The sequence below is a fragment of the Maylandia zebra genome, linkage group LG18 (assembly GCF_041146795.1).
Source record: "Maylandia zebra isolate NMK-2024a linkage group LG18, Mzebra_GT3a, whole genome shotgun sequence".
Taxonomy (NCBI): Eukaryota; Metazoa; Chordata; class Actinopteri; order Cichliformes; family Cichlidae; genus Maylandia; species Maylandia zebra.
Window position 1 is genome coordinate 23553525 of NC_135184.1, and position 20732 is coordinate 23574256.

At 40.9% G+C, this 20732-nt stretch overlaps 1 protein-coding gene and 1 long non-coding RNA gene across 2 annotated transcripts; one reads left to right on the forward strand and one right to left on the reverse strand.

The window, feature by feature from the left end:
* Positions 1-192: 192 nt before the first annotated feature.
* On the forward strand, positions 193-19915 carry LOC105940739 (uncharacterized). The gene is made up of 4 exons (XR_001167403.2): positions 193-212; positions 1215-1408; positions 17991-18058; positions 18886-19915. It is a non-coding gene; the product is annotated as an uncharacterized LOC105940739 (long non-coding RNA).
* On the reverse strand, positions 1835-8097 carry angptl4 (angiopoietin-like 4). The gene is made up of 7 exons (XM_004542391.2): positions 7443-8097; positions 6562-6672; positions 6357-6438; positions 3778-3891; positions 3591-3686; positions 3126-3410; positions 1835-3019 (listed from the first exon to the last, which is right to left on the reverse strand). The coding sequence occupies exons 1-7, from the start codon at positions 7968-7970 to the stop codon at positions 2835-2837; spliced, it is 1401 nt and encodes a 466-aa protein (XP_004542448.2). The 5' UTR covers positions 7971-8097; the 3' UTR covers positions 1835-2834.
* Positions 19916-20732: the final 817 nt, after the last annotated feature.

Genomic DNA, 20732 nt, shown 5'->3' on the forward strand with positions numbered 1-20732 from the left:
GGGAAACTTAAATAGTGGCTGATCAGCCCACAAAAACAGGAAAAGGGGTAAAACACACAAAACCTAACTAAACCAAACATAATGAACTCCAATTCCCCCCCATGGTCCCGAGTTATGGCGTGAACCAATTTGTAGCCTTCCTTTAAACCTCGCTCCGCCCCTTTTCCACCTCTTGGCTCCTTAATCAAGGGACTGGAACAGCTGCAACTAAGGTAACTCAGAAAACAAAAGATTAATCATAAACAGTGTAAACTAAAATGTGCGCACTTATTTTAGAATGCAGCGTTATGTGGATATATGAATTAACTAAACCAAAACCAGTTATTTATTGTCCTGTAAATAAATTCCTATATTTAAAGAAAGAAATGTGAATGCAATGTTACTTATAAGCCTCTACACTAACATGGTGGGTATTACCACTGTGTGGCTGTAAGTGCAGCCATCACATCTTATTAGTGCAATTAGACATTTAGGCATGTAGCCATGGTCAAAGCAGCCTTTTAAAGGTCAACCTGGACAATAGAATAAGGAATGAATAGTGATTTAAGTGACTGTTATTCAGAAACTGCTGATCTACTCGGATTTTCAAGCAAAATCTAGGGTTCATAGAGAATGGCCTGTTGTCCAAAACTTGTCCAAAACTGGATTGTACTGGCACTGTTCCCGAAAGAGCCAAAGAGAACAAAACAGCAGGAGGTCAACACAAATAAACCAAAAGCGCCTTAAGTGAAAGCTTTATTTATTTATTTATTGTTCAAATTAAAACTCTACTTAATTTATAGGCCCACCTTGACTTTGAACCATGAAAATCATTTTAGCAAGTTTACATTCATTCATATAAAACTTTGCAAATCAAATGGGAATAACAATATTTAGACTATCCCAATGTCTGGGCTTAGAAGCCCCCCACCACCACGACCAAAAAAATAAATAAAAAAATAGAGAGATATTTAAAGGTGTTAGACAAATGCAAATAGGTTTGTGTTGCCACAGTTTCTTAATATGCCCTAAAAGTACATTTCAAGAATAAATTGGTTTTAGTTTTGATTTAGAGAGTTGCAGAAAGAACACTTTAAATGCATGCTAAATGAAAAAAATGGTAAACCTTATTTACCAAGGTTTAAAAAAACAAAAACAAAAACCTGTTCCCATGCCTTACAGTCGCCCGAGCAGACAGTCACCACAACAAGTCACCAAATGCTTTCCATTTGCAGGAAGTGCTGTCCCGTTCTTTTTACATCACCCAAGCTGTGACATCAGGCCGTCGACTTTCACTGGCAACACCGTAGCCCAGAAGAGAAAGGCGAGTTGAGATGAGGGTAAACTCCTTCAGATCAGCTGTCTCAGATGTTGATCTTGACCCGGCTGTCAGTTCTCGGAGGATCACTGTGGATGAAGCACATTAACAGTAAGCCTGACAAGGATGTAGAAGGTGGTGCTCTGGAAATTAAAGCTGACACCTTGGAGCTACTAAGGTTTGCTTCCAGGTATAAGCTGCTGATCGAGAGGTCTGCTACGTGCGGCTGCGGTTTAGTGCAGATGTGTGTTTGCGCGGTTAGCAAACTCAGTGTTGTGTTACAAGTGTAAGAAAAATAAATATCAGTTTAATTACATGAGGTAGCCACAATGTGAAATCAGACTACATGCCTTGCATCACATCTTGGTTATGGATTTACTGCAAAATGCAAGAAGTTTTCTTTCCCACTGTCGCCCTTGGTCATCTGATTCTTGGGGTTTTGCATGTACAGCATCTTGAGGTGACTGTTGAGGTTTGTGGCTGTGTAAATAAAACTGAATTGCATTGAACATAACAGAGATAAAGTGCACACAGATATTGGTTTCAATCAGTTTTATTGGCTCTTTATGGCCCCAAATCTTTCTCTTAAAAAAAACCAGAACATAAATTACAAACAGCATATATAGATAGATAGATATATACATTTATCAGGTGATTTTTTTACAACATTTAAATAAGGAAAAAAACCATCTACAGTAGCTCTCAAGTCTTAAGGACACAGATAATATCACTGGACAACAGTAACAGTTATAGTTATGAAAACAGTCCTTCAAATACTACTTACAAAAACTCGTCTTAAAAGTAGTCAATATGACTTATTATCAACAACATCTCCACAGGAAAATCAGAACAACTCAGTTAAGAATAGTTTTCGACTGATTCAAATTTGCAGGCAGAACGTGCAGTATGTGGTACAAAAGGCTGGAACAGTGTTTCTGCATCTAGTTTACAGTGAAGTACAACTTTACACAATGCTTCTGTCGTCATGTTCACGTAGAAAATGACTGTTTTAATTAAGTCTCCATTTGGTCTGCCCCATTGGGTTTAAAAGGCTTGCTTGATGCATGCTGCATGGTTTTTTTCTTTCCTTTTTATTAAAAATCTGACAGTCCTTGCTACATTCAAACTTATCAACAGACCGCATACACAGCTGACACCTCACATGTGATGAGGAGTCTGGACTTGTTGGAAAAGCTTCTTTGCTTACAGCTCACTGGACAGGCTGGGGCACGCTGTGATGGGACGTCCTGTTGACTGGGAGCACCAGCTTCAAACCAGCAGAAAGAAACTGCGCAATGCTACGACATATTAATTTTTTTTTTAAATTCCATTGCACGTTTTAGCTTTGTCTCTTCTGTGGCCATCAATGCCGGGAAGGAATCTGCTCATCTTCTCTGGAGAACAGTCCTGATTTTGAGGGCTGTAGCTCTCAGATTAAGTCCCTAAAGGGAGATAACCAAGGAAGTGGCAAGCTCTACCTCATCAACCAATAGTTCTGCTTCTTACAACCCTTCTTGTTTTTGCCTCGTCTGGTTTTTTATGATTTGCTCTCGATTGCAGCGGGAGCAATCATCATCATACTGGATTTCAAAGGGTAGTAACGGCCTCTCCAAGTCTTCCAGAAGATGCCTTGCTTTCTCTGGTGCCGCTGCTTGGGAGGAGGACTCTGGAAATATCTGCCATTCAAGTTGGAGCGCCCACAGTTACTGAACCACCAACCACCTAGAAAAAACAGGACGATATTAGGTTAGTTGATGCGTTTTTACTGGACTCTATGTGAGCCACATCACGAGTTAATATCTGAAGGATGTTCATCATTGTATCTTACCAGAGAGGTGCTTGGCACAGTTGGTGTCACTTTTCTGGTCATTGTCCTGGTCATGGGTGGAAAAAGGCAGACCAGAGGCGGTGTCAGTGGCCAGGGAGCTCTCGAGGTCACTGAAAGTGCCACCCTTCTGAATCTGGAGGGAATATTTGGTTTCCTGTCCGCCCAGTTGGAACGGGAGACGGACGGTTGCAAGGTCATCCACCCAGTCAGAGAGCTTGATGTTGAGGATGTAGCTGCCATCTTTGGCAATAGAGTAAATCTTCTCTAAACCTAACCAGAACTCTCCTGGAGAGGAAGGAAAGAAGAGGAGTTTGAGCTCTGTTTGCATGTGGTCCATTTCAGGTTTAAGTGCTAAAATGTTTTTGGAGGGTATTTCTGTCCACTGATGCAACGTTACTAAAAGGCAGATAACCTGTCTGAACACTGTACCAATCAGCCAGTGAAATAAAATTCAAAAGCATTTACCATTCAGGCTGCCGAAGCCTTTCTCGTAGGCATCCCACAGCAGGTCAAAGTCCACTGAACCATCTTGGCGCCTCTGAATCACTGTCCATCCGCCGTCTGGATAGAAAAACAGAGAAAGAATGATCAGAACATATTCCATCTGATGAAACAGCAGGTTCAAAATCTAAAGGAGTTTTGCTCCACGTACCAGCTGTCATCTCACAGAAGACTTCAAAGGGCTCTGAGTTTGCTGGCTGGATGGTGTACACCCCACTGGTGGTCTCTCCTCTCATGAACAGCTCGTGACAGTCCGATGCCGTCTCTGGAAAAAGAACAAAGAAGAAGGAAAAAAAGTTAAAACTTGGACTGTATCACGGATGCCTTTTTCCCTGGATGTGCTTTAGACATGCTGCCTTTTTAGTCCAACCGCTGTGTTCAGATTTCGCCCCAGCTCCCTCAAATGTTTTTATTTTGGTTATCCTACCCAGCTTTCAGAAATAGGTCATTCACAGTTAGTGAATCTTTCAGTAATGGGCTGCTGCACACTTCGAGTAGAGTGTTTTCAAATAAGACTATATCTCCAGGGGAAAGAAAAATAAAAGCTTATCACTATGTCTGGAGATATGAGTGTGTTCCTGATAAAAACAAAAAACAAAAACTTTGACCTAGCTTTAGCAGGACTGTTGTAAACATGACCTTTCTCCCAGTTCCCAGGCAGCCTGCTCTCTTTAAGTGCTGGGCTGTGCAACCTATAGAGTTACATACTCCTATCCTTTACATTCCTCTACAAACCCCCCGCCCTCTCGCTCGTGCATCCGACCCCCTTCCTCCCCCTTGGCTTGTCACACCTCCCTCACGTGCACAGCAGCCGCTTGGTGACGAAGATGTGCATGGCTGCTGCATGCATGGGGAATGATCACAGCGTGGTGTAGGGATGAGGGGGGCTGTTATTGTATGCAGAGCAGGGGTCTCCAGAGCTGGCACGTGCTTTAATAAGGGATGAGGCTAATTGCACCCCTGGCATAATCCTTTTTTAGTAAGGATGACATCATGTAGTGCAGTTTAATATCCTGCCAAAGCCTCGTCACAATTTACTGTGCATATATATAGATTTAAATTTGGTTGTTCTAGTTGTTTCAGTGAAAGCTCATCAGCTGATCACACAGTAGCAAAATCTGTTTGTGTGAGGTGACCTTTTCTTCTTTAGAGAAATGAACTCTTGTTGTGGTGACTGTCTGCTCAGGGGTCAAGGGTTCTCCTGAACTTTAGCACATTTCTAATTCATTATAATTGGAAATAAGGAGGAGATGGGGTGGCTGGGAGGTGCACAGGGATGGGGGAGGAGAGGACGACCAAAGGGAAAGGAGGCTCAGGAGGAGGAATGCCTGTTTGATTGTTGTAGGGCAAAGGTTGCTCATTCTTCAGGGATGTAAAAATGTTTGTTTAACAGAAAAAGGTGGGACATCTTGGAAATGGGGAGGAGGTGAGTGTCTTCAAAACAACATACGATATCTGTACAAAGTTCAGAGATAAATTTAGCTTGCCTTTCCCCTTTGTTTTCCTTTATTATTATTATTATTATTTTTATTTTAGTTAAGACCCAAGGTGAGAAATCTGAACAAGAGTCCAAGAAAACCTTGTTGCCCTTTCCCTCCTCCACAGCGCAGAAATGATCTGCGCGTAATCCTGGCATGCTGTCTGACCCTGACTGAATTCTCCCAGAGACCAGCAAACTTTCCCCCAGTTGAAACCTTTCCAGAATAACTCTCCCCCATCCCTGAATCCTGCAGATGTCAGAGCTTTATGGTGTAATTGTGATTTCAATGACCGAACTCTAATGTTACCTCAGCCACATTCACCTTTCACCTAGTTCACACACATGGCTATTACAACCCGAGAATTCAGTTTGAATATATCATTTTCCATTTGTATTCATTCATAATTACTGCAATTATTCCATATGTGCAGATTTCAGCGTTATTTAAAACTAAAAAGGAATAAAATGAGATCTATATCTAATCTGATAGAAAGCTCAGAGTTTCTTATCGCTTCCCCATTTGTTCAGCATCCAGTCCAGTCTGGATGAAACCAGTCATTCATGCTGGTTCAGTCACAGCAGCTGTTTGGCGTGCCTGCAGTCTGAGAGCCTTTCATAATTACTGTAAACCACAGTATCAGAGGTGCTGACTAAACACCTTACTAATTTCCCGTACAACTCCTGCAGCGATATTCCAGCAACTTCCTGTTGCTATTGTGATTAAAATCCCTCAAATGTACGATAGACTCAGCTTACAATTAAACAAACAAACAAACAAAAAACCCCAAATCTATACTTTATATTTTAAATATGTTGTACACGTGACTGTGTTAACCCTCTCAGGCTCAAATTAAGTTTTTTGTTGCTAATGCACAACCAAGTCCTGCAGTGCTACTTCTGAGTAAAAGAAACTCATAAAATATGTATGTGGGGTGATCAGGTTGTTAGTTCTTAACTGTTGCAAATCTGCAACGTCTGCCTGGAGAGGGTTAATGCTATATCATATTTAACGAGTAATACTAATATTTCAGTCGCTCTCAGGGATTGCACCTGTTGGTATTTTTGGCGTCACGCTGAGCTGATAAGCTTGTCCCGAATTAATTAGTTTCCTTGATTTTAATTGCTAGTGATTTAAGCTTCTTTGTGGCCTTACTAGACAGATGGTCTGTCACATTTGGCGTCAGATTTTGTAGAGTCGACTTAAGACAGTGTCAAGGGGGGGATTTTGGACGCTTTTTGGCTTTACTTACCGGCCGGCGAGTCGCGCTGCTCCGCGACACCACCCTCGGATTTGCTGCTCCGCTGGGAGGCTTTCTGTCTTGACTGCTGGATCTGAAAAAGGTTGCAAATCAGTGATGAGACAAAAAAAATGACAAAATAATAATAATAATAACGATAAAGATGTTTAAAGAATTTTTTGTGCAAGCAGTGTGCGTAAATGTGGCGCCTGCTTACTTCACTCTGCAGGGTCCTGATGCGCACGTTCTGTTTGTCAAGCTTATCCTGCTGAAGTCTGATGCGCTCCATCAGATCATCAATTCGTCTGTTCTGGGCCTCCAGCATGAGCTGACAGAAAAATATGACACAGGTGCAACAATATTAATTATTATATCATTTTTATTCGACGACGTGTTTGTGCGTAAAATAAATCCATCGCTCAAAGGAGGTCCTCCAGTTAACACCGCAAATAGGGTACCCGTAAGTTTCAAACTGTTGCTTGAAACTTGTTATTTTATCCTACAATGACAAGCCAATAGTGTGTAGGTGTAGTTATGTAACCCATTCGCCGCTCGGGATTTTCCAGCTCACCATACAAAGCTCTCCGACTCACACAATGCTTTGTAAACGAAGCTTTGCTAAGAAAGCAAAACTTTCATGAGCCCCTTCAGTGTCTGTGCTGCAAAATGCAACGGAACGGAAAATTCTTGCATCTGATGCTGGCAGAGCCTTTTTATCCGGCAGCTCTGTCTGCACGTACTGCACGTTTATCCGCGCCTGCAGTAGTAACCTTCCACTCCGGCTTACCACCACCCGCTGCTTACGCTCTGTTTAATTTTATTTAGGACCACTGAGTGTTCAGACACCCCCCACCCCACACACACACAGACACACACACCTTGTAATCCTTGGATGCTGTAAATCCACTGACTTGATAACCAGTGCAAAATCCCTTTGTACTTTGAGGGGCCTACATGGAAGTATCTTAACTCTAAGAAAAATGGTTTGCACACAGTGGAAAAGCTTCATTTCAGATAATTTCCCTCCCAGACTAACTTTCATTCAACTTATCCAACATAGTTCTAATGATCATCATTAACCTACACACATAATCTTACCTGGATGTTGTGAGCATCACTGCTGTTCTTGGCACCAGCATTCATGTCAGACATCCCTCCATTTCCCTGCAACATGCCGTCCACCTTCTCCTCCAGGCGGCTGAGTCTTTCACTCATTGTCCTTCTCTCCTGCTGCATCTCCTCTGCCTTATCCCTCAGCTCGGCTGTGACATTCAGCACCTGCCCCTCTCTGTCTTCCAGTCCCTGGGCCCGAGCTTTCAAAAGCTCCCCCTCTGCTTGTAGCCTCTGGCTTTCCTTCCCCAGTTCGCTCACAGTGCGATTGAAGACTTTCAGTTTGCTTGACAGGTCCCTCATCTGGATTTTAGTTTTGTCCACATGCTCCTTCAGCCCCTGGCCCAGTTGCAGGAGGCCGTGGGCAAGGACGTTAACATCATCCCATGCTGCATACTGGACACGCTTCTCCTTGGTAGCACCACCAGAGCTTGAGGCTCTTTTCCTCTCCACTGGGAAACTTGTGGCCATGAGCACCACCAGGCAGAGAGTCAGAGTTGCCAGTGTTGTCTTCATTTCTGCCGTTTTACTAAACTTCTGAAATACGTCTGTAAACTGTGCACAGAATTGTGCAGTGTCCTGCCTTCTCTTCTTGAATTGGATCTGATAGTTCAGGTTCCTGGATAAACAAGCTCAGTGCTGCTATTATATAGTTTCTCAGCCGTCAAGTCAAAGCTGTGAGCCGCCTGCTATTGGCCAGCTGAGGAGAAGGAGGCGTGCAGTCACTCTCAGGTTTCTGTCCCTCCTCCACCTCTCTGTTAACTCTTCCTGTCAGAGGCTGACGCCAGAAATGATAAAGTGGTGTTCATCTCTGTGCGCTGGGAGACAGGACAGTTGTGTACCCTTCTATGATTTGTAATAGTAGTATAGTCTGATCATTATGATTGTAATATGATTATGAGTACATGAACAGTTGACAATGATATCAGAAGCCAGATAAAAGGTTATATTCTTTGATGAACAATGTGGTTCTGTGTTTGGTGAGTTTGTGCTGGATAAAGATGAAGCACAGACCTTTACTGAGCTTCTTCATTGTGTCCTTAGTTCATGCTGACAGTGAAATAGCTGAACTTCTTTTATTCATCATTTAAAATCAAGCCAGCATTCAATTTTCTGTGTTCTTCTGTACTCGCTTGTATTATTTAGTTCATGTGCCTCATGCTGTTTTTATTTTAGCAGATAGCAAGCTGTGAAAATGTCAGAGTCAAAATGTTACAGCTGTGATTCAAATTAAAAATACGAGAGAAGGTGCACGATGACCACAAATCTATCCATACCTGAATTCTAAATTAATCTCTCTTCACAGTAAACTTTGAAATATTTAAAATTCATACCACTGAAATGAAACCCATTAATCTGAAACGAGCGTCTTTAGCTGAATATTTTTATTCATTAATGGATTTATTGTTGAGCAACTTACATTTTTTATTAAATGTCAGAAAACAGTGAAACCGCACGTTTGTCCACTGAAATCTTAAATTATCTTTTGTGTTAAACACTAAAAAAAACCTCACAATCACCCAGTTTCCAAAAATATAAATAATCTTCAATTATTCATCTTGGAGACTTTGGGACAAAGAAATTAAAATGAAAAAAATTGCTTTAAAAATACCAAGAATGGGTAAAGATAAAATTAAATAGCTATTGAATTTCTCCTCTGACATCCTATTGGGAAAAAGTCAGTCCAGAGAAATGGCTATTTAGTCTTTATCTGGATTTTTCTTTATCATAACTCCTTGGATAATACAAGGAATGTGTGTCATCGGAAGAGGAACATTCGTATTATTTGGCCTGAGGTTCTCCATAGTAAAGATCTGCTGCTGCTCAGAAGCCTTGAGCACTGTGAGAATTAGGGGAAAGTTCACACGGCACAGAGACTGTCAATATTACGGGTTCTAGGTTTTTTTTTTTTTTTTAAACAACCTCTATTGGCAACCCTACGTGATCTGGGGGGAGACCACAAATGAAGGTCCTGGTTAACCCTCTCCTGTCTGCAGACCAGACTAAGTAGGTGAAAGGTGACTCAGAGACTGCTGACAGTGCTGGGATGGGGAAACTCAGCACCCTCATTCATGGACTGGAATGCAACAAACATTCATTATTTTCCCCCCAAAGCCTCAGCAGGGTAGGGGTTTCCACTGAAAGCCCTCAGTGCTCCGGTTAAAAATAGGCTTTTCTTGTTCAGTTTTATGCCCTTCATGTAATAGGAGCGCTGAGGTCAACCCACACACATTTACCTTTGTTTCTCAAACTGACGCACTGCAGGGATGATTCATATCCTCTCAGTTACAGTAGAGCAGGATTATCACTGAACGTAAACATCTTCTGTATATTTACTGAATTTATCTTTTTTTTACAGTTTAATGAAAGGCCAAGTGGTTGTAGAGCAGGGACAAGCAGGATTACTGCATAACAAAAAACAGACTCGATTCATCCAACAATTCCTGTAATGAACCCGATGACTGTCTGGTTTACGTGTGTCATGATGGTACACGCTGATTACCCACCAGCCTTTACGCAGTCCTTCAGGACAATACAGAACTTGGGAGGGATGTGAGCTACAGTAAGGATTACTTTTTACCTGTAAAGATTGCTAAATATTCCATCTGTCATGTGTGGAAAAAAACAAGCTGTTTGAATGTATCTGTTGAAGGAGACCTTGACATGCAGCACACTGGACCGTTTCAGACTGTCTAGAAGAAATGTTGTCTTTCAGATATTTAGATTTCATCAGGGGTAGAAGTAGTCAGATGCTTTACTCAAGTACACACAAGTATTTTCACAAACTGTGCTCATTACCCACAGCAAAGCCGTCTCTTCTGTTCTATATCATTTAATTATGTGATTTATAGCATGCTGCAGGTACACTATTAACATTAAGCTGCATTTTAATGTTTACATCTATTGACATGCTGCTGGAAACTTTAATCAGTGCCAGTGTTATTATATTTTACAAGATCATATGTGTAGAGTTTTAATGTATACGACAAATGGTAACTGCGATCCAAAAAGTGTAAAGTAAAAAGTACACGATCTATCAAAATGTAATGGACTTACGACACAAAGTAGCTACTGGAATTACTCAAAGTATGTACAAGTACCCCAGAGCTTAGTATTCGAGTAAAAACAAGAATAAAATCAGCTCAAACATGAAGATCTGAGGAGCAGACAGTTTATATATTTACCCCAGAACAGACTAAACCCATTGATTACAAAAACTGTTGTTATCATTTTTTAAAAATTTGTTTAATGCCATGGATGTTAAACAGTGTGGGAATCAGTCTCCCCTGTTTCCTCCGAGCGAGTGTGTGTCCCTGCTCATCACCGCATCCACACCTCACTGCCACAGCTGCTTATTCAATTTCCCAAAATGGCCGCTCCCATCTCTGGCCGGCATGCTGACCTTTTACCCAGATTCCAAACACAGAACATCTGTAAATCCTAGTGCAGCCCCCCCTTCACCCCCACAGACATGGTTGTGCACGAGGGAATGGAAAATGGGAAGAATGAAAGAAGAAAAAAGAAAAGAAAAGCAGGTGCTGGAGGCAGTAAACCGATTCTCATGGGCTGGCTGTTTCACGAGGTTTTTGGGTGATTTACATCACAGTTTTTTCCACTTGTCTTTGCTGGAAATTCACATCCAAAAAGATTTAAATGAATAAAACAAAAATAAAAATGAAAAACTGAAGAAAAACCCAGAGGAAAGAAAACAATTGAAGCTTCTTCTTTCATGTCCCAGTTTGAAGAGATGATAAATATATGATCACACAAGGCAGGCTCAAACACATCCATCACACACATCATGAGATATTCATGAGGAGCAGGAAAGCAGTGACCTTTCGAGCCGACTGCACAGCCGGCGAATGGAGCTCATGACTGCTCTGTGATTGCCTCAGTGAAGATGGATTAAGGATGCAACTCTAGACGAATAGGCCTGCGTACAACAGGACTGGTCATCGATAAAAGGCTGGTTTTATTTATTTATTTATTTTTAATAATAGGGGTGACATCAGAATTATATATATAGCTTTTACTTAAACTCAATTTTAACTATTGAATATAGCACCAAATCACAACAACAGTTGCCTCAAGCCACTTTATATTATAAGGCAAAGACCCTACAATAATACAGTTTTACTCCTGGTGTATTAGTTTTTTTTATTTAAAGGAACGGTAACATGAAAGGTGGCCCTCATAGTCATGGAACATGAACTATAAGAGATCCATAGTGGATTGCAGCCACAGCTAATTAAACATTTATTCAAATTTACAGTTATAAATCAGACCGGTGTGTCTGACACTACAGCAAAAAGTGGACATTTTAAAAATATACATCTTTGAAGACATTTATTTAAGCAGAGATATACTCAGGCACCATCCAGATGTAGAGGGGAACTAGCTAGAACCAGTTTTCCAGCTCCTGTCCTCCAAATAAATGCCAAAGAAAATGCACTTCTGCCTCCCAGTGGCCAGAAGCGAGAGCATACCCTGCCTACTTGCTCAACTTTGACTTGTACTCATCTGTCTACAAGGAGGGGTGATGGCGGTGGTGGGTCTTCAGTGCCTGCTCTACTGCTTTCGCCTTAAGCACTGCATACTGAATGCGACGCAGCATCGAGCGAATCAAAACCTGCCAGTTTCTTTTAAGCCTCCAGCTGTCCTCAAACACGAGGTGTGACTTGTTTCACCTCCAGCTGGGTTCATTGGGTACATAGAAGAAGCGGATACAGGGGGATAATAGAAATAAACAGTTCAATACATGGACCTGTTTACATATTGCATGTTCCAAGAGAATCCTTCAGTGTCCACACACTAAATGCCAGATTTTATGCCTGTTTGTGAACTTTAACAACCTGCTTAACCGAACTGTGATTTCTCAGTTCTTTAGTAAAATCATGGAGCCATTTTTCTGTTTGAGTTCAAAACATTTGGGACAAAAAACAAGTTATGTAAGGTAACAGAATGAATAATTACTATTGCTCTTTTTGTGCAGCTGACAAAACACACAGTCTACTGCATGTCTATATAATTATTCGTTCTTGCAGAGCACACAGACAAACACCTTTTACAAGTCACCTCACCTCAGGCGCACATGCACAGACATGCTGCAGGATACAAAAGAACATGGTGCTTCTGCTCGACTGACAGCTTTGGATATTTTAACTTCTCCGATTGGACATATAAGGAACACATGCAGACAGATGCTGGATGCTTTTCCCTCAGTGTTTTTATTTTTATTTTTTTATTGCTTATGGACTAAATGAGTAACCCAGATGCAGGAAGCAGAAAAGTACAGAATGTAGCCCACACATTTTCCATTTTGGAAAATTTAGATATGTATAGACTGTGGCTGAGAACAGCAGCTGTCTTCCCATCATACAATTTTTTTTCTTTTGATGGTGCCGGAGATCCACAGTGTTTTACACACTTTTGGGGTTAAACCAAGTACACTGAGCAAACTAATGCTATCTATTTAAGACTTTGAATAGTAATAGAGTCGTCCTCAGGCTAAATTCTGTTAGACTATGCAGAGAAATGTAATATCAGGACAGTTGGGTGACAGATTGCACCAAGAATTTGAGTCAATTCTGCAGCGTGATGTGTTTTTTTCCTCCCTTCTGGCCACAAAATCCAGAGTTACACAACAGCTATAAAAGCACAGCACCAAGATGAACTGCTGGGATGGTTACTAATGAAAGCAACCAGAGAAGCCATTGAGAGAACAGCCCAAAAGCTGCTTTTTCACATCTGTGCAACGCTAACTGGTCCCAGCAATTCAATTCAATTCAATTCAATTTATATAGCACCAAATCACAACAATAGTCACCTCAAGGTATTTATATTGTAAGGTAAAGACGCTACAATAATACAGAAACCACAATAATAAGACGACCCACTATGAGCGAGCACTTGGTGACAGTGGGAAGGAAGAACTTTCTTTTCTGGAAGAAAGCCCTGGTATGCCACGTCTTGGAATGATACTGCCTAAGTTAAGCATATATATGTAAATAGAATTCGTCCTAGCGTTGAACCCTGTGGTACTTCATAATTAACCTTTACTTAGGAATGACTGCCACTTATTTTCTTTCTTTAAAAAAAAGAAGACAAAATTCTCAATATTGAAAATAACTAGTGTACTTCCAAAAATGTAAATCTAACGCCCGCCTAGCTCTGCACAAATAGACAACCAAAAAATATTCTCCTCACAGCAACTCTAAACATTTACAGGGATCATGGTGTATCTTTTTTAATCAGAACAAAAGTGTTTAAATAAGGAAGACCTGCCCCATGTTTGAGGTCAGGTAACAGTCTCTGAGGCTGTAACTCTCTCATTTATTAAAGCACAGATTTTATGTGGAGTGAGATCAAAAACCTAATCAGTTCATTTCTATATATTCCTTTAACAGTGTGTACATACCAAGGAATATACAAGATGCTCTGAAAATATAAGCCACGGGAGAACAAAAAGAGTTTACGTGAATTCCTAACTAAATGCTGCAGCTGGAAATAAATAGAAACACATATCTATATTGGCTTGGGATTGTGCAGAAATGAGGCTGCGGGCTTTGAATGATCTCTCCAGAACCCGTCTTTTACATTTTATGGACTTAAACCGCAAATCTCTGTGGCTGTTTAGTCTCCTTGGGGTTTCAGAGGATGCAGCTTTGTTCCTTGTTTGTCCCCAAAATGAGCCCCTTGGTGTGTACCCCAGTTACCGAGCCTGATTCCCATGAACTAATCGGCCTCTTATGAAACATTCACGCACGCACACTGAGTTCACCACGGCGTAAGAAGCACTTTGGGTCACAGGGTGTAGGTCGCTAATCACAATGATACTAATTCACTTCTCAATTAATTCTAATCAACAGGAGTGGAGGTGGAAGAGACACTTGAACTGAAGTGGGATCTGACTGTGAATGAGGCTTTTTGTGGGATAGCTGAGGGTACTGGCAGACAACCTCCCCAGCGTTAAGCAGCTGGTGGTTTGCAGAAGAAAGAGAAGGAAAGTAGGCTTGTGTTACAGAGTGTTATTGCTAAATAGTGGAGGCTCTGACCCATGAGTGTGTCCGAGCAGATGTGCACTCTTTAGCACTGACATTTCTGCAGGAATCGTGCTCTTATGTCTCTTATTCCTGCTGCGAAAATGACAATACGCTAAATTTGTTTGCAGTGAAACCGCCCAACTCCTGTGAGAAGACAGTGTCTTTCTCAGGAAATGCACCACTTGAACCACTTCAAGATTTATAAGATTCCACATTGAGTGCATGACCTCTGACCATCTGCTGAATCCCCATTAAAACCCAGAGTGACTGCCTTGATCCGCGTTAATCCAAATCCAGAATCCTAATTGGAACTGTGGCACCAGAAAGCAGTTCAGGCCTTGCTTTTTTCCCTGTGTTTTCACAAGTAACGGTGCAAATCAGAGCTATTCTTCTCAGCAGTGCAGGAATGGAATTAAAAGAAGCAGTAATAATAATAATAATGCATAAACAACAGTTTTAGCCAGTATGTTATTTTGTGTGTTTTTTTCTTTATTGTGGTAAATAAAAATAATTTTGTTTTTTCACCTGGGCTGAAAGTTGGTACATAATCTTTTCTACACATAATAGAAGGAAGATCATTCACCTGAGTTCAGATAGACAGAGAGAGTAACATCCAATTGAAAATTTGGTTCAATTTTTTTGTTTTAAACTTGGATTTTAGCACGGCAACTTCCATTAAAGCGTGGGTGCTGGGTGTGTCAGCAGCTTGGGCATTTACAGCCATATTTTGATTTTCTGTGGCTCTACAAACCCATGTAATAAATGCAAAAATCTTTCAGGAATGTAATATAAACCCTAAATGCAACATCACTAGAACTTAACTCTTCAGTGACCTCTGTAAAGTTTTAGCATGTGCCATCGACTGCATATTGTGCGTGCATTCAAACTGTCATAATATGTCTCTTTCTGTATTTTAGAGAGCACATCTAACCCAGATAACATTTGTTTAAGCCCGCTGGCCACTGTGGTATGTACTGTACATGACGCTACAATAACAAGCAGTGATGAGCAGCATATTGATTCATTTCTTTACCTACAAGCTGTGATCCATATGAAGAAATATTACAGCGATGTGGAGAGTGAGTGCTTACTGAACCCGACTGTACTTTTAAATCCCCCAAAGTCGTATAGCAGGGCCATAAGATGAGCCAGATCACATCACCCCACACAGACATTTTCACGTCTGGAATAATACATGATACCGTGCCAGTACTGAAGTTTTTCCAGCAGTTATGGAGCCAGAACACAAAGCCTTGTTGTTACAGTGTTTACTTAAAACCCTGTGCTACAGAGCTTCAAAACAGTGTTTTTTTTCATTACCGTCCCTCCACAACAGGCTTTTTATCAGACGCCAAGAATCTGACCCTGTATGTGAGCCCGTCACTTTCCCGTCTGTGCGAGCACCTGCTGTTGTGCGGCGAAGTGTGAGATATTTTGCATAAGTCATGCACACTGTGTGTGTGTGTGTGTGTGTGGGAGTGGGGGCTGCTTTATAAAATAAATAAATAAATGAGTGAATGTATTCTGTTTCTGACCTTCACACAAGGAAGCTGTCCCCCCCTCTTTGCACTTTAGCTTACATAAAAGCAAATCAAGCATGTCCAAACTGTGTTTTGTATTTTATCACCCAGCTGCCTTCTTGTGCTTATATATTTCTTTTTTCTGTGGCATGCTGTTCATGGTCACATGGTTATATGTGCATTTCTTTCTGTCTGTATTCAGAGTTATAGTTCAGGCAAGGTCTTACGTGTTATTTCAGAACGATGTACTGTTTGTTTTTTTGTCCACAGTTGTGAATGAAAACCTGTGTGATTTTGCAAACTGATAAACTGATAAACAGAATCAGCATGTTCTGAGTGAAAGATGCACTGTGCATGCTTAAAAGTTTTTAATCTTTTTTTTTTTTTTTTTTAGCATTTCCCTCTTATAAAGATTCTCGTTGACACTGAATGTGAAAATCTGGCTAAGTGGACCAACCTCATTTTCCACAAATTAAAGGCAGGAAATAAGGATAACCGTTTCAAATGCAGAGTGTACTACAGTTCAGTAATCAGCAGGGATGGAGGGGAACAGGGAGGGTGCCAAAGAACTAGATACCAGCAGAGGGACTGAAAGAGAGGGGCAGGAAATGACTTCTAGTTACCTCTGGGGTTATTGTCTTCTGGGCCTATGTGTCCTATGTGTCCTATGGGCCCCATTTGTAAATTTCATGGCCTTGAACCAGGTCGTGGTTGGGTTCAGAGTGTGTACATCGGTGGCCTGTCTCTCCTTGTAGGTTCCATCACCCCCCCTTTGGCCTTCCTGTTACCCTGCATGAGAAACAAAGCCCAAAGCCTTTAGCCAGGTTCCCTTATTTTCAGCGAGTCCCCTTCTAATATTTGTAAGAACGTTATCATGAAGGCATTCAAATAATACCTTTATACATACTATACTATTCTCAATGTATTTCTTGAGACCTTAAAGAACATACTGGTACAGAGGAAAGTATATGATGCTTTAAAAGAAGCCACAATAGCATTTGCTTTATTGATGGCTATATAACTAAGTACAAACAATTTAATAATGAACTATATGACTATAAACATTTTTACCTTTAGTTTGATACTTTTTGATGATACTAAAGTTGTATTTTGATCAAGCAGAATAGGAAACACTGTACTTTCGTGTTGTAGAAGATGCACTGTTAAACCCTTTTTATACTTACTGATACATTTAGCAACATTATTATTCATTGGGAGTTTTGGTTTAGGTCGTCTGCAGATCCACACACACACACACACCTTTCAGCTCTGTTGTCCTCGCCACCAACTCCAAAGCACACCAACAGCGCTACAGTAGCTGCACTTCTACAAGTCACAATGTCCTTGATTTCTTCCTGGTTTCTCTGGAACCGTGTTAAAGATCTGAGACAAACAGACTTGTTGTCTCAGACTGCTGATGTTTTCTCCTGGCTGGGTTAGACCTTGGTGGCATGCAGGCAAACAAGTAGAGACCTTGGGATGGATTTTCTTCTAACCTGCTGTATTTCTGCTTCAAAAAAAGAGTGGAAACAAGGACCGGTGGGAGATACGGGAGCGATAAGGAAGAGGTGGTAAACACATGCCAACTGAAGTTCTTGAAGGGTTGTTGACGCAGAGGGTTGGAGAGGGGCAGAATGACAGTGACGTAGGGGCCAAGGTGACAGCAAGTTGTTTTCGTGCATGGAGCTGCCGAAGACTGAAAACATAAACAGAGTAGGACTCTCTCCTCTTCCTTATGGACTACGTCTGTTGTTCCAGAGAACGCTGATTTTGAAGCGTTTGTGAGTAACAGTCAGCTACAAGCTGGAGTGTGTTTTCTGATTTGCAGGTAAAGCTCATTTGGGTAAATAACCACTTTAGGATAAATGGGGTTTATCAGGATTCATGTCTGAAGGTTGAAAAGAGACAAAGCAGTTTGTCTCTTCTCTCCTCTGTCCCTCACCTCTCTCACCGTGTTATTTTGTCTCCTTCAGGTTCTCCTGGAAAAGCCGTCAAGTGCCAGCACGCTCTCCCTTTACCCTGGCAGCTGAATAGATTCCAGGTATTAATTTGTGGCTTGGTGTCAAATTTCCTCTCTGGTTCCGCATATACTACACGCTGATCCTTTCTTGTAGAAGTCACAGATATTGTCTCAATCGTTTTAGAACTCAAACCGTTCAGTTTCACTAGCCACACTCAAGCCTGATTACTGACAAACCTGCTTAATCTAGAAACTACTTAAAGAGAAGGTATCTGACGAAGTGAAGCACTAAAAGATCTCAAAAAAGCAACACATTGTGCCTCGATCTAAAGAAACAGCTGAGAAATAAAGTCGCTGACATCTCTCAGAATGGAAAGGGGTTACAAAGTAATTTCTAAGGTGTTAGGACATCACTGAAGCACAGTCAGACCTATTATTCACAACTGGAGGAAGCTGAAATTACTCCAAGAACATATTGATAACTCATCCAGGATGTCAGAAAAGAACCCAGAATGTAATCTGAAGACATGCAGGCCTATTTGCCACAGTTAAGGTCAGAGTTTATGATTCAACAATAAGAAAGAGAGACTGGGCAAAAGTGGCACCCATAGGAGAGTTCAAGGATAAAACCACTGCTGACCAAACGCCCCCCCACAAAGGCTCGTCTCACATCTTGATGATCCCAGAGGCTTTTGGGAAAATATTTGTCGACTGACAACACAAAAGCTGAACTTTTTGGAAAGTTTGAATTCTGTTATATCTGCATAAAAGTAACACAGCATTTCATGAAGCACATCATACCAGCAGTCGAACATGGTGGTGAGGATGTGATGGGCTGGGACTGCTTTGCTGCTTCACTTGGACAATTTGCCATAACTGATGGAACCATGAATTCTGTTCCCTACTAGAAAATCCTGAAGGAGGATGTCCGACCATCTGTTCATGCCCTGAAACTCAAGTATGCCTGGATTATAGGCTACCACAGAACAATGATCAGAAACACACCAGCAAGTCCACCTCTGAATGGCTAAAAACCAAAATGAAGGTTTCGGTGTGGCCTAGTAAAAGTCTGAACTTAAATCAAAGATTAAGATGCTTTGGCCTGACCTTAAACAGATCGTTCATGCTCAAAAACTCTTCAGTGTGTCTGATTTAATTATTTCTGGAAAGAATAGTGGGCCAAAATTCCTCCACATGGGATGTGAAAGACCCATTGTCAGTTAAAAGAAGTGCTTGATTGCAGTTCTTGCTGCTACGGTTGGCACAAACATGTCAGTGTGACGAATGTGCATAAAACTATGAAATCATGAAGGGGGTAAATACTTTTTCACTGCACTGTATGTCTGAAAAAGGCACCCAAGTGTTTAAGTTGAACTCAGCTTTGCACACAACCTGTCTGTAAAACAGGCCAAGGTAAAATAGGAGATCATTAAACCTACAGTGTACATAACTCAAACTGACCTCCTTTCCTGTTTAAACAACCGCAGAGATCCTTCAGGAACCCCAAGCTGGAATTTAGCCAGATACCTTTGCAGAGTATTAATTTACAGACTGCTCAGTATTCCTCTGATGTATTTCCTGACATTTACACATCGTTAGTTCAGAGGTAACTGACCTTAAAGTTCTTTAGACCTCAACATTTAAACATAGCCACGCTAAACCTGGATCACCAGCATTCATGACCAGATTTCACTTCTAATGCTGCAGAACAGCAAGTAGATCTGGAGGGGAAAGCATTACTATAACTGTGTGAACTAGTACATCCTCAGCTTTTATCTTAAATAATTTGAGAAAACGGGTCACATATGTTTTGAACAATTTGAATCTGTCTGTACTGTGTTCATTAGCTATACAAGCTACACGGCTTTGGAGTGGTGCTCAAAGTGGGGAGCAGTTGCAGTTAAAAATATAAAATAAAACTAATGTGGATAAATATGATTTTTGGTGGAAAATAAACAAATTCTAATGATTTTTAATGATACAAATTGTGTTGTGCAGATGTTTTTCAGCTTGTCCCATTATTATTAGTTTATGATGGAGAAACAACACTGCTGGAAATGAACGGTGGCATGAATGTTTAAGTTAGTTTAAAGGAGAGAGCTTGGCCTGTAAATAGTCTTCACTTGCTTACATGCAGTCGATTGTGTTGTACCTGAAATGGAGGTCAATTCCGTTAGCTTTTAAAATTCAGACACTGCCCCCTGCTGGACGGAACGTAAACTGCACAAGGTGAAATAATGGCGTGCCCGCTAAATTTGTGGAAATTCCTTAATTTTCATACACAACAGTGCAACAGAAAACAGCTATATTAGCCTTGTAATGTTTGCTATTTAAAAATAAATCTACTTATCTGTGTCTGGGAAAAAGTAATTATAGAATTATTTACAGGAGCTGGAGGTCAAGAGGCGAGATGGTTTGGACACGTGCACAGGAGTGAAGGTAGATATACTTGACAATTGATGTTCATGGGCATGATAAAGGACATGCAGGGAGTTTGTATGACAGACGCGGATGTTAGGGACAGGGTGAGATTGTGGTAGATTTTTCCATTTAATGACCTCTAAAGGAAACAGTTGAAAGAACTAACATCCATTTACTCTGAAAGAGTAGTTTAAAACTAGTCTATTTTAATACTTTTGAACTGTAATGGAATGATAGACTTGAGAAGTTGACCCTTCAGAGTAACTAAATGTATAGAAGTATTGGATTATTTACCTTAATTCACATTCAGCGTACAAGAATTTGACAGCCACCC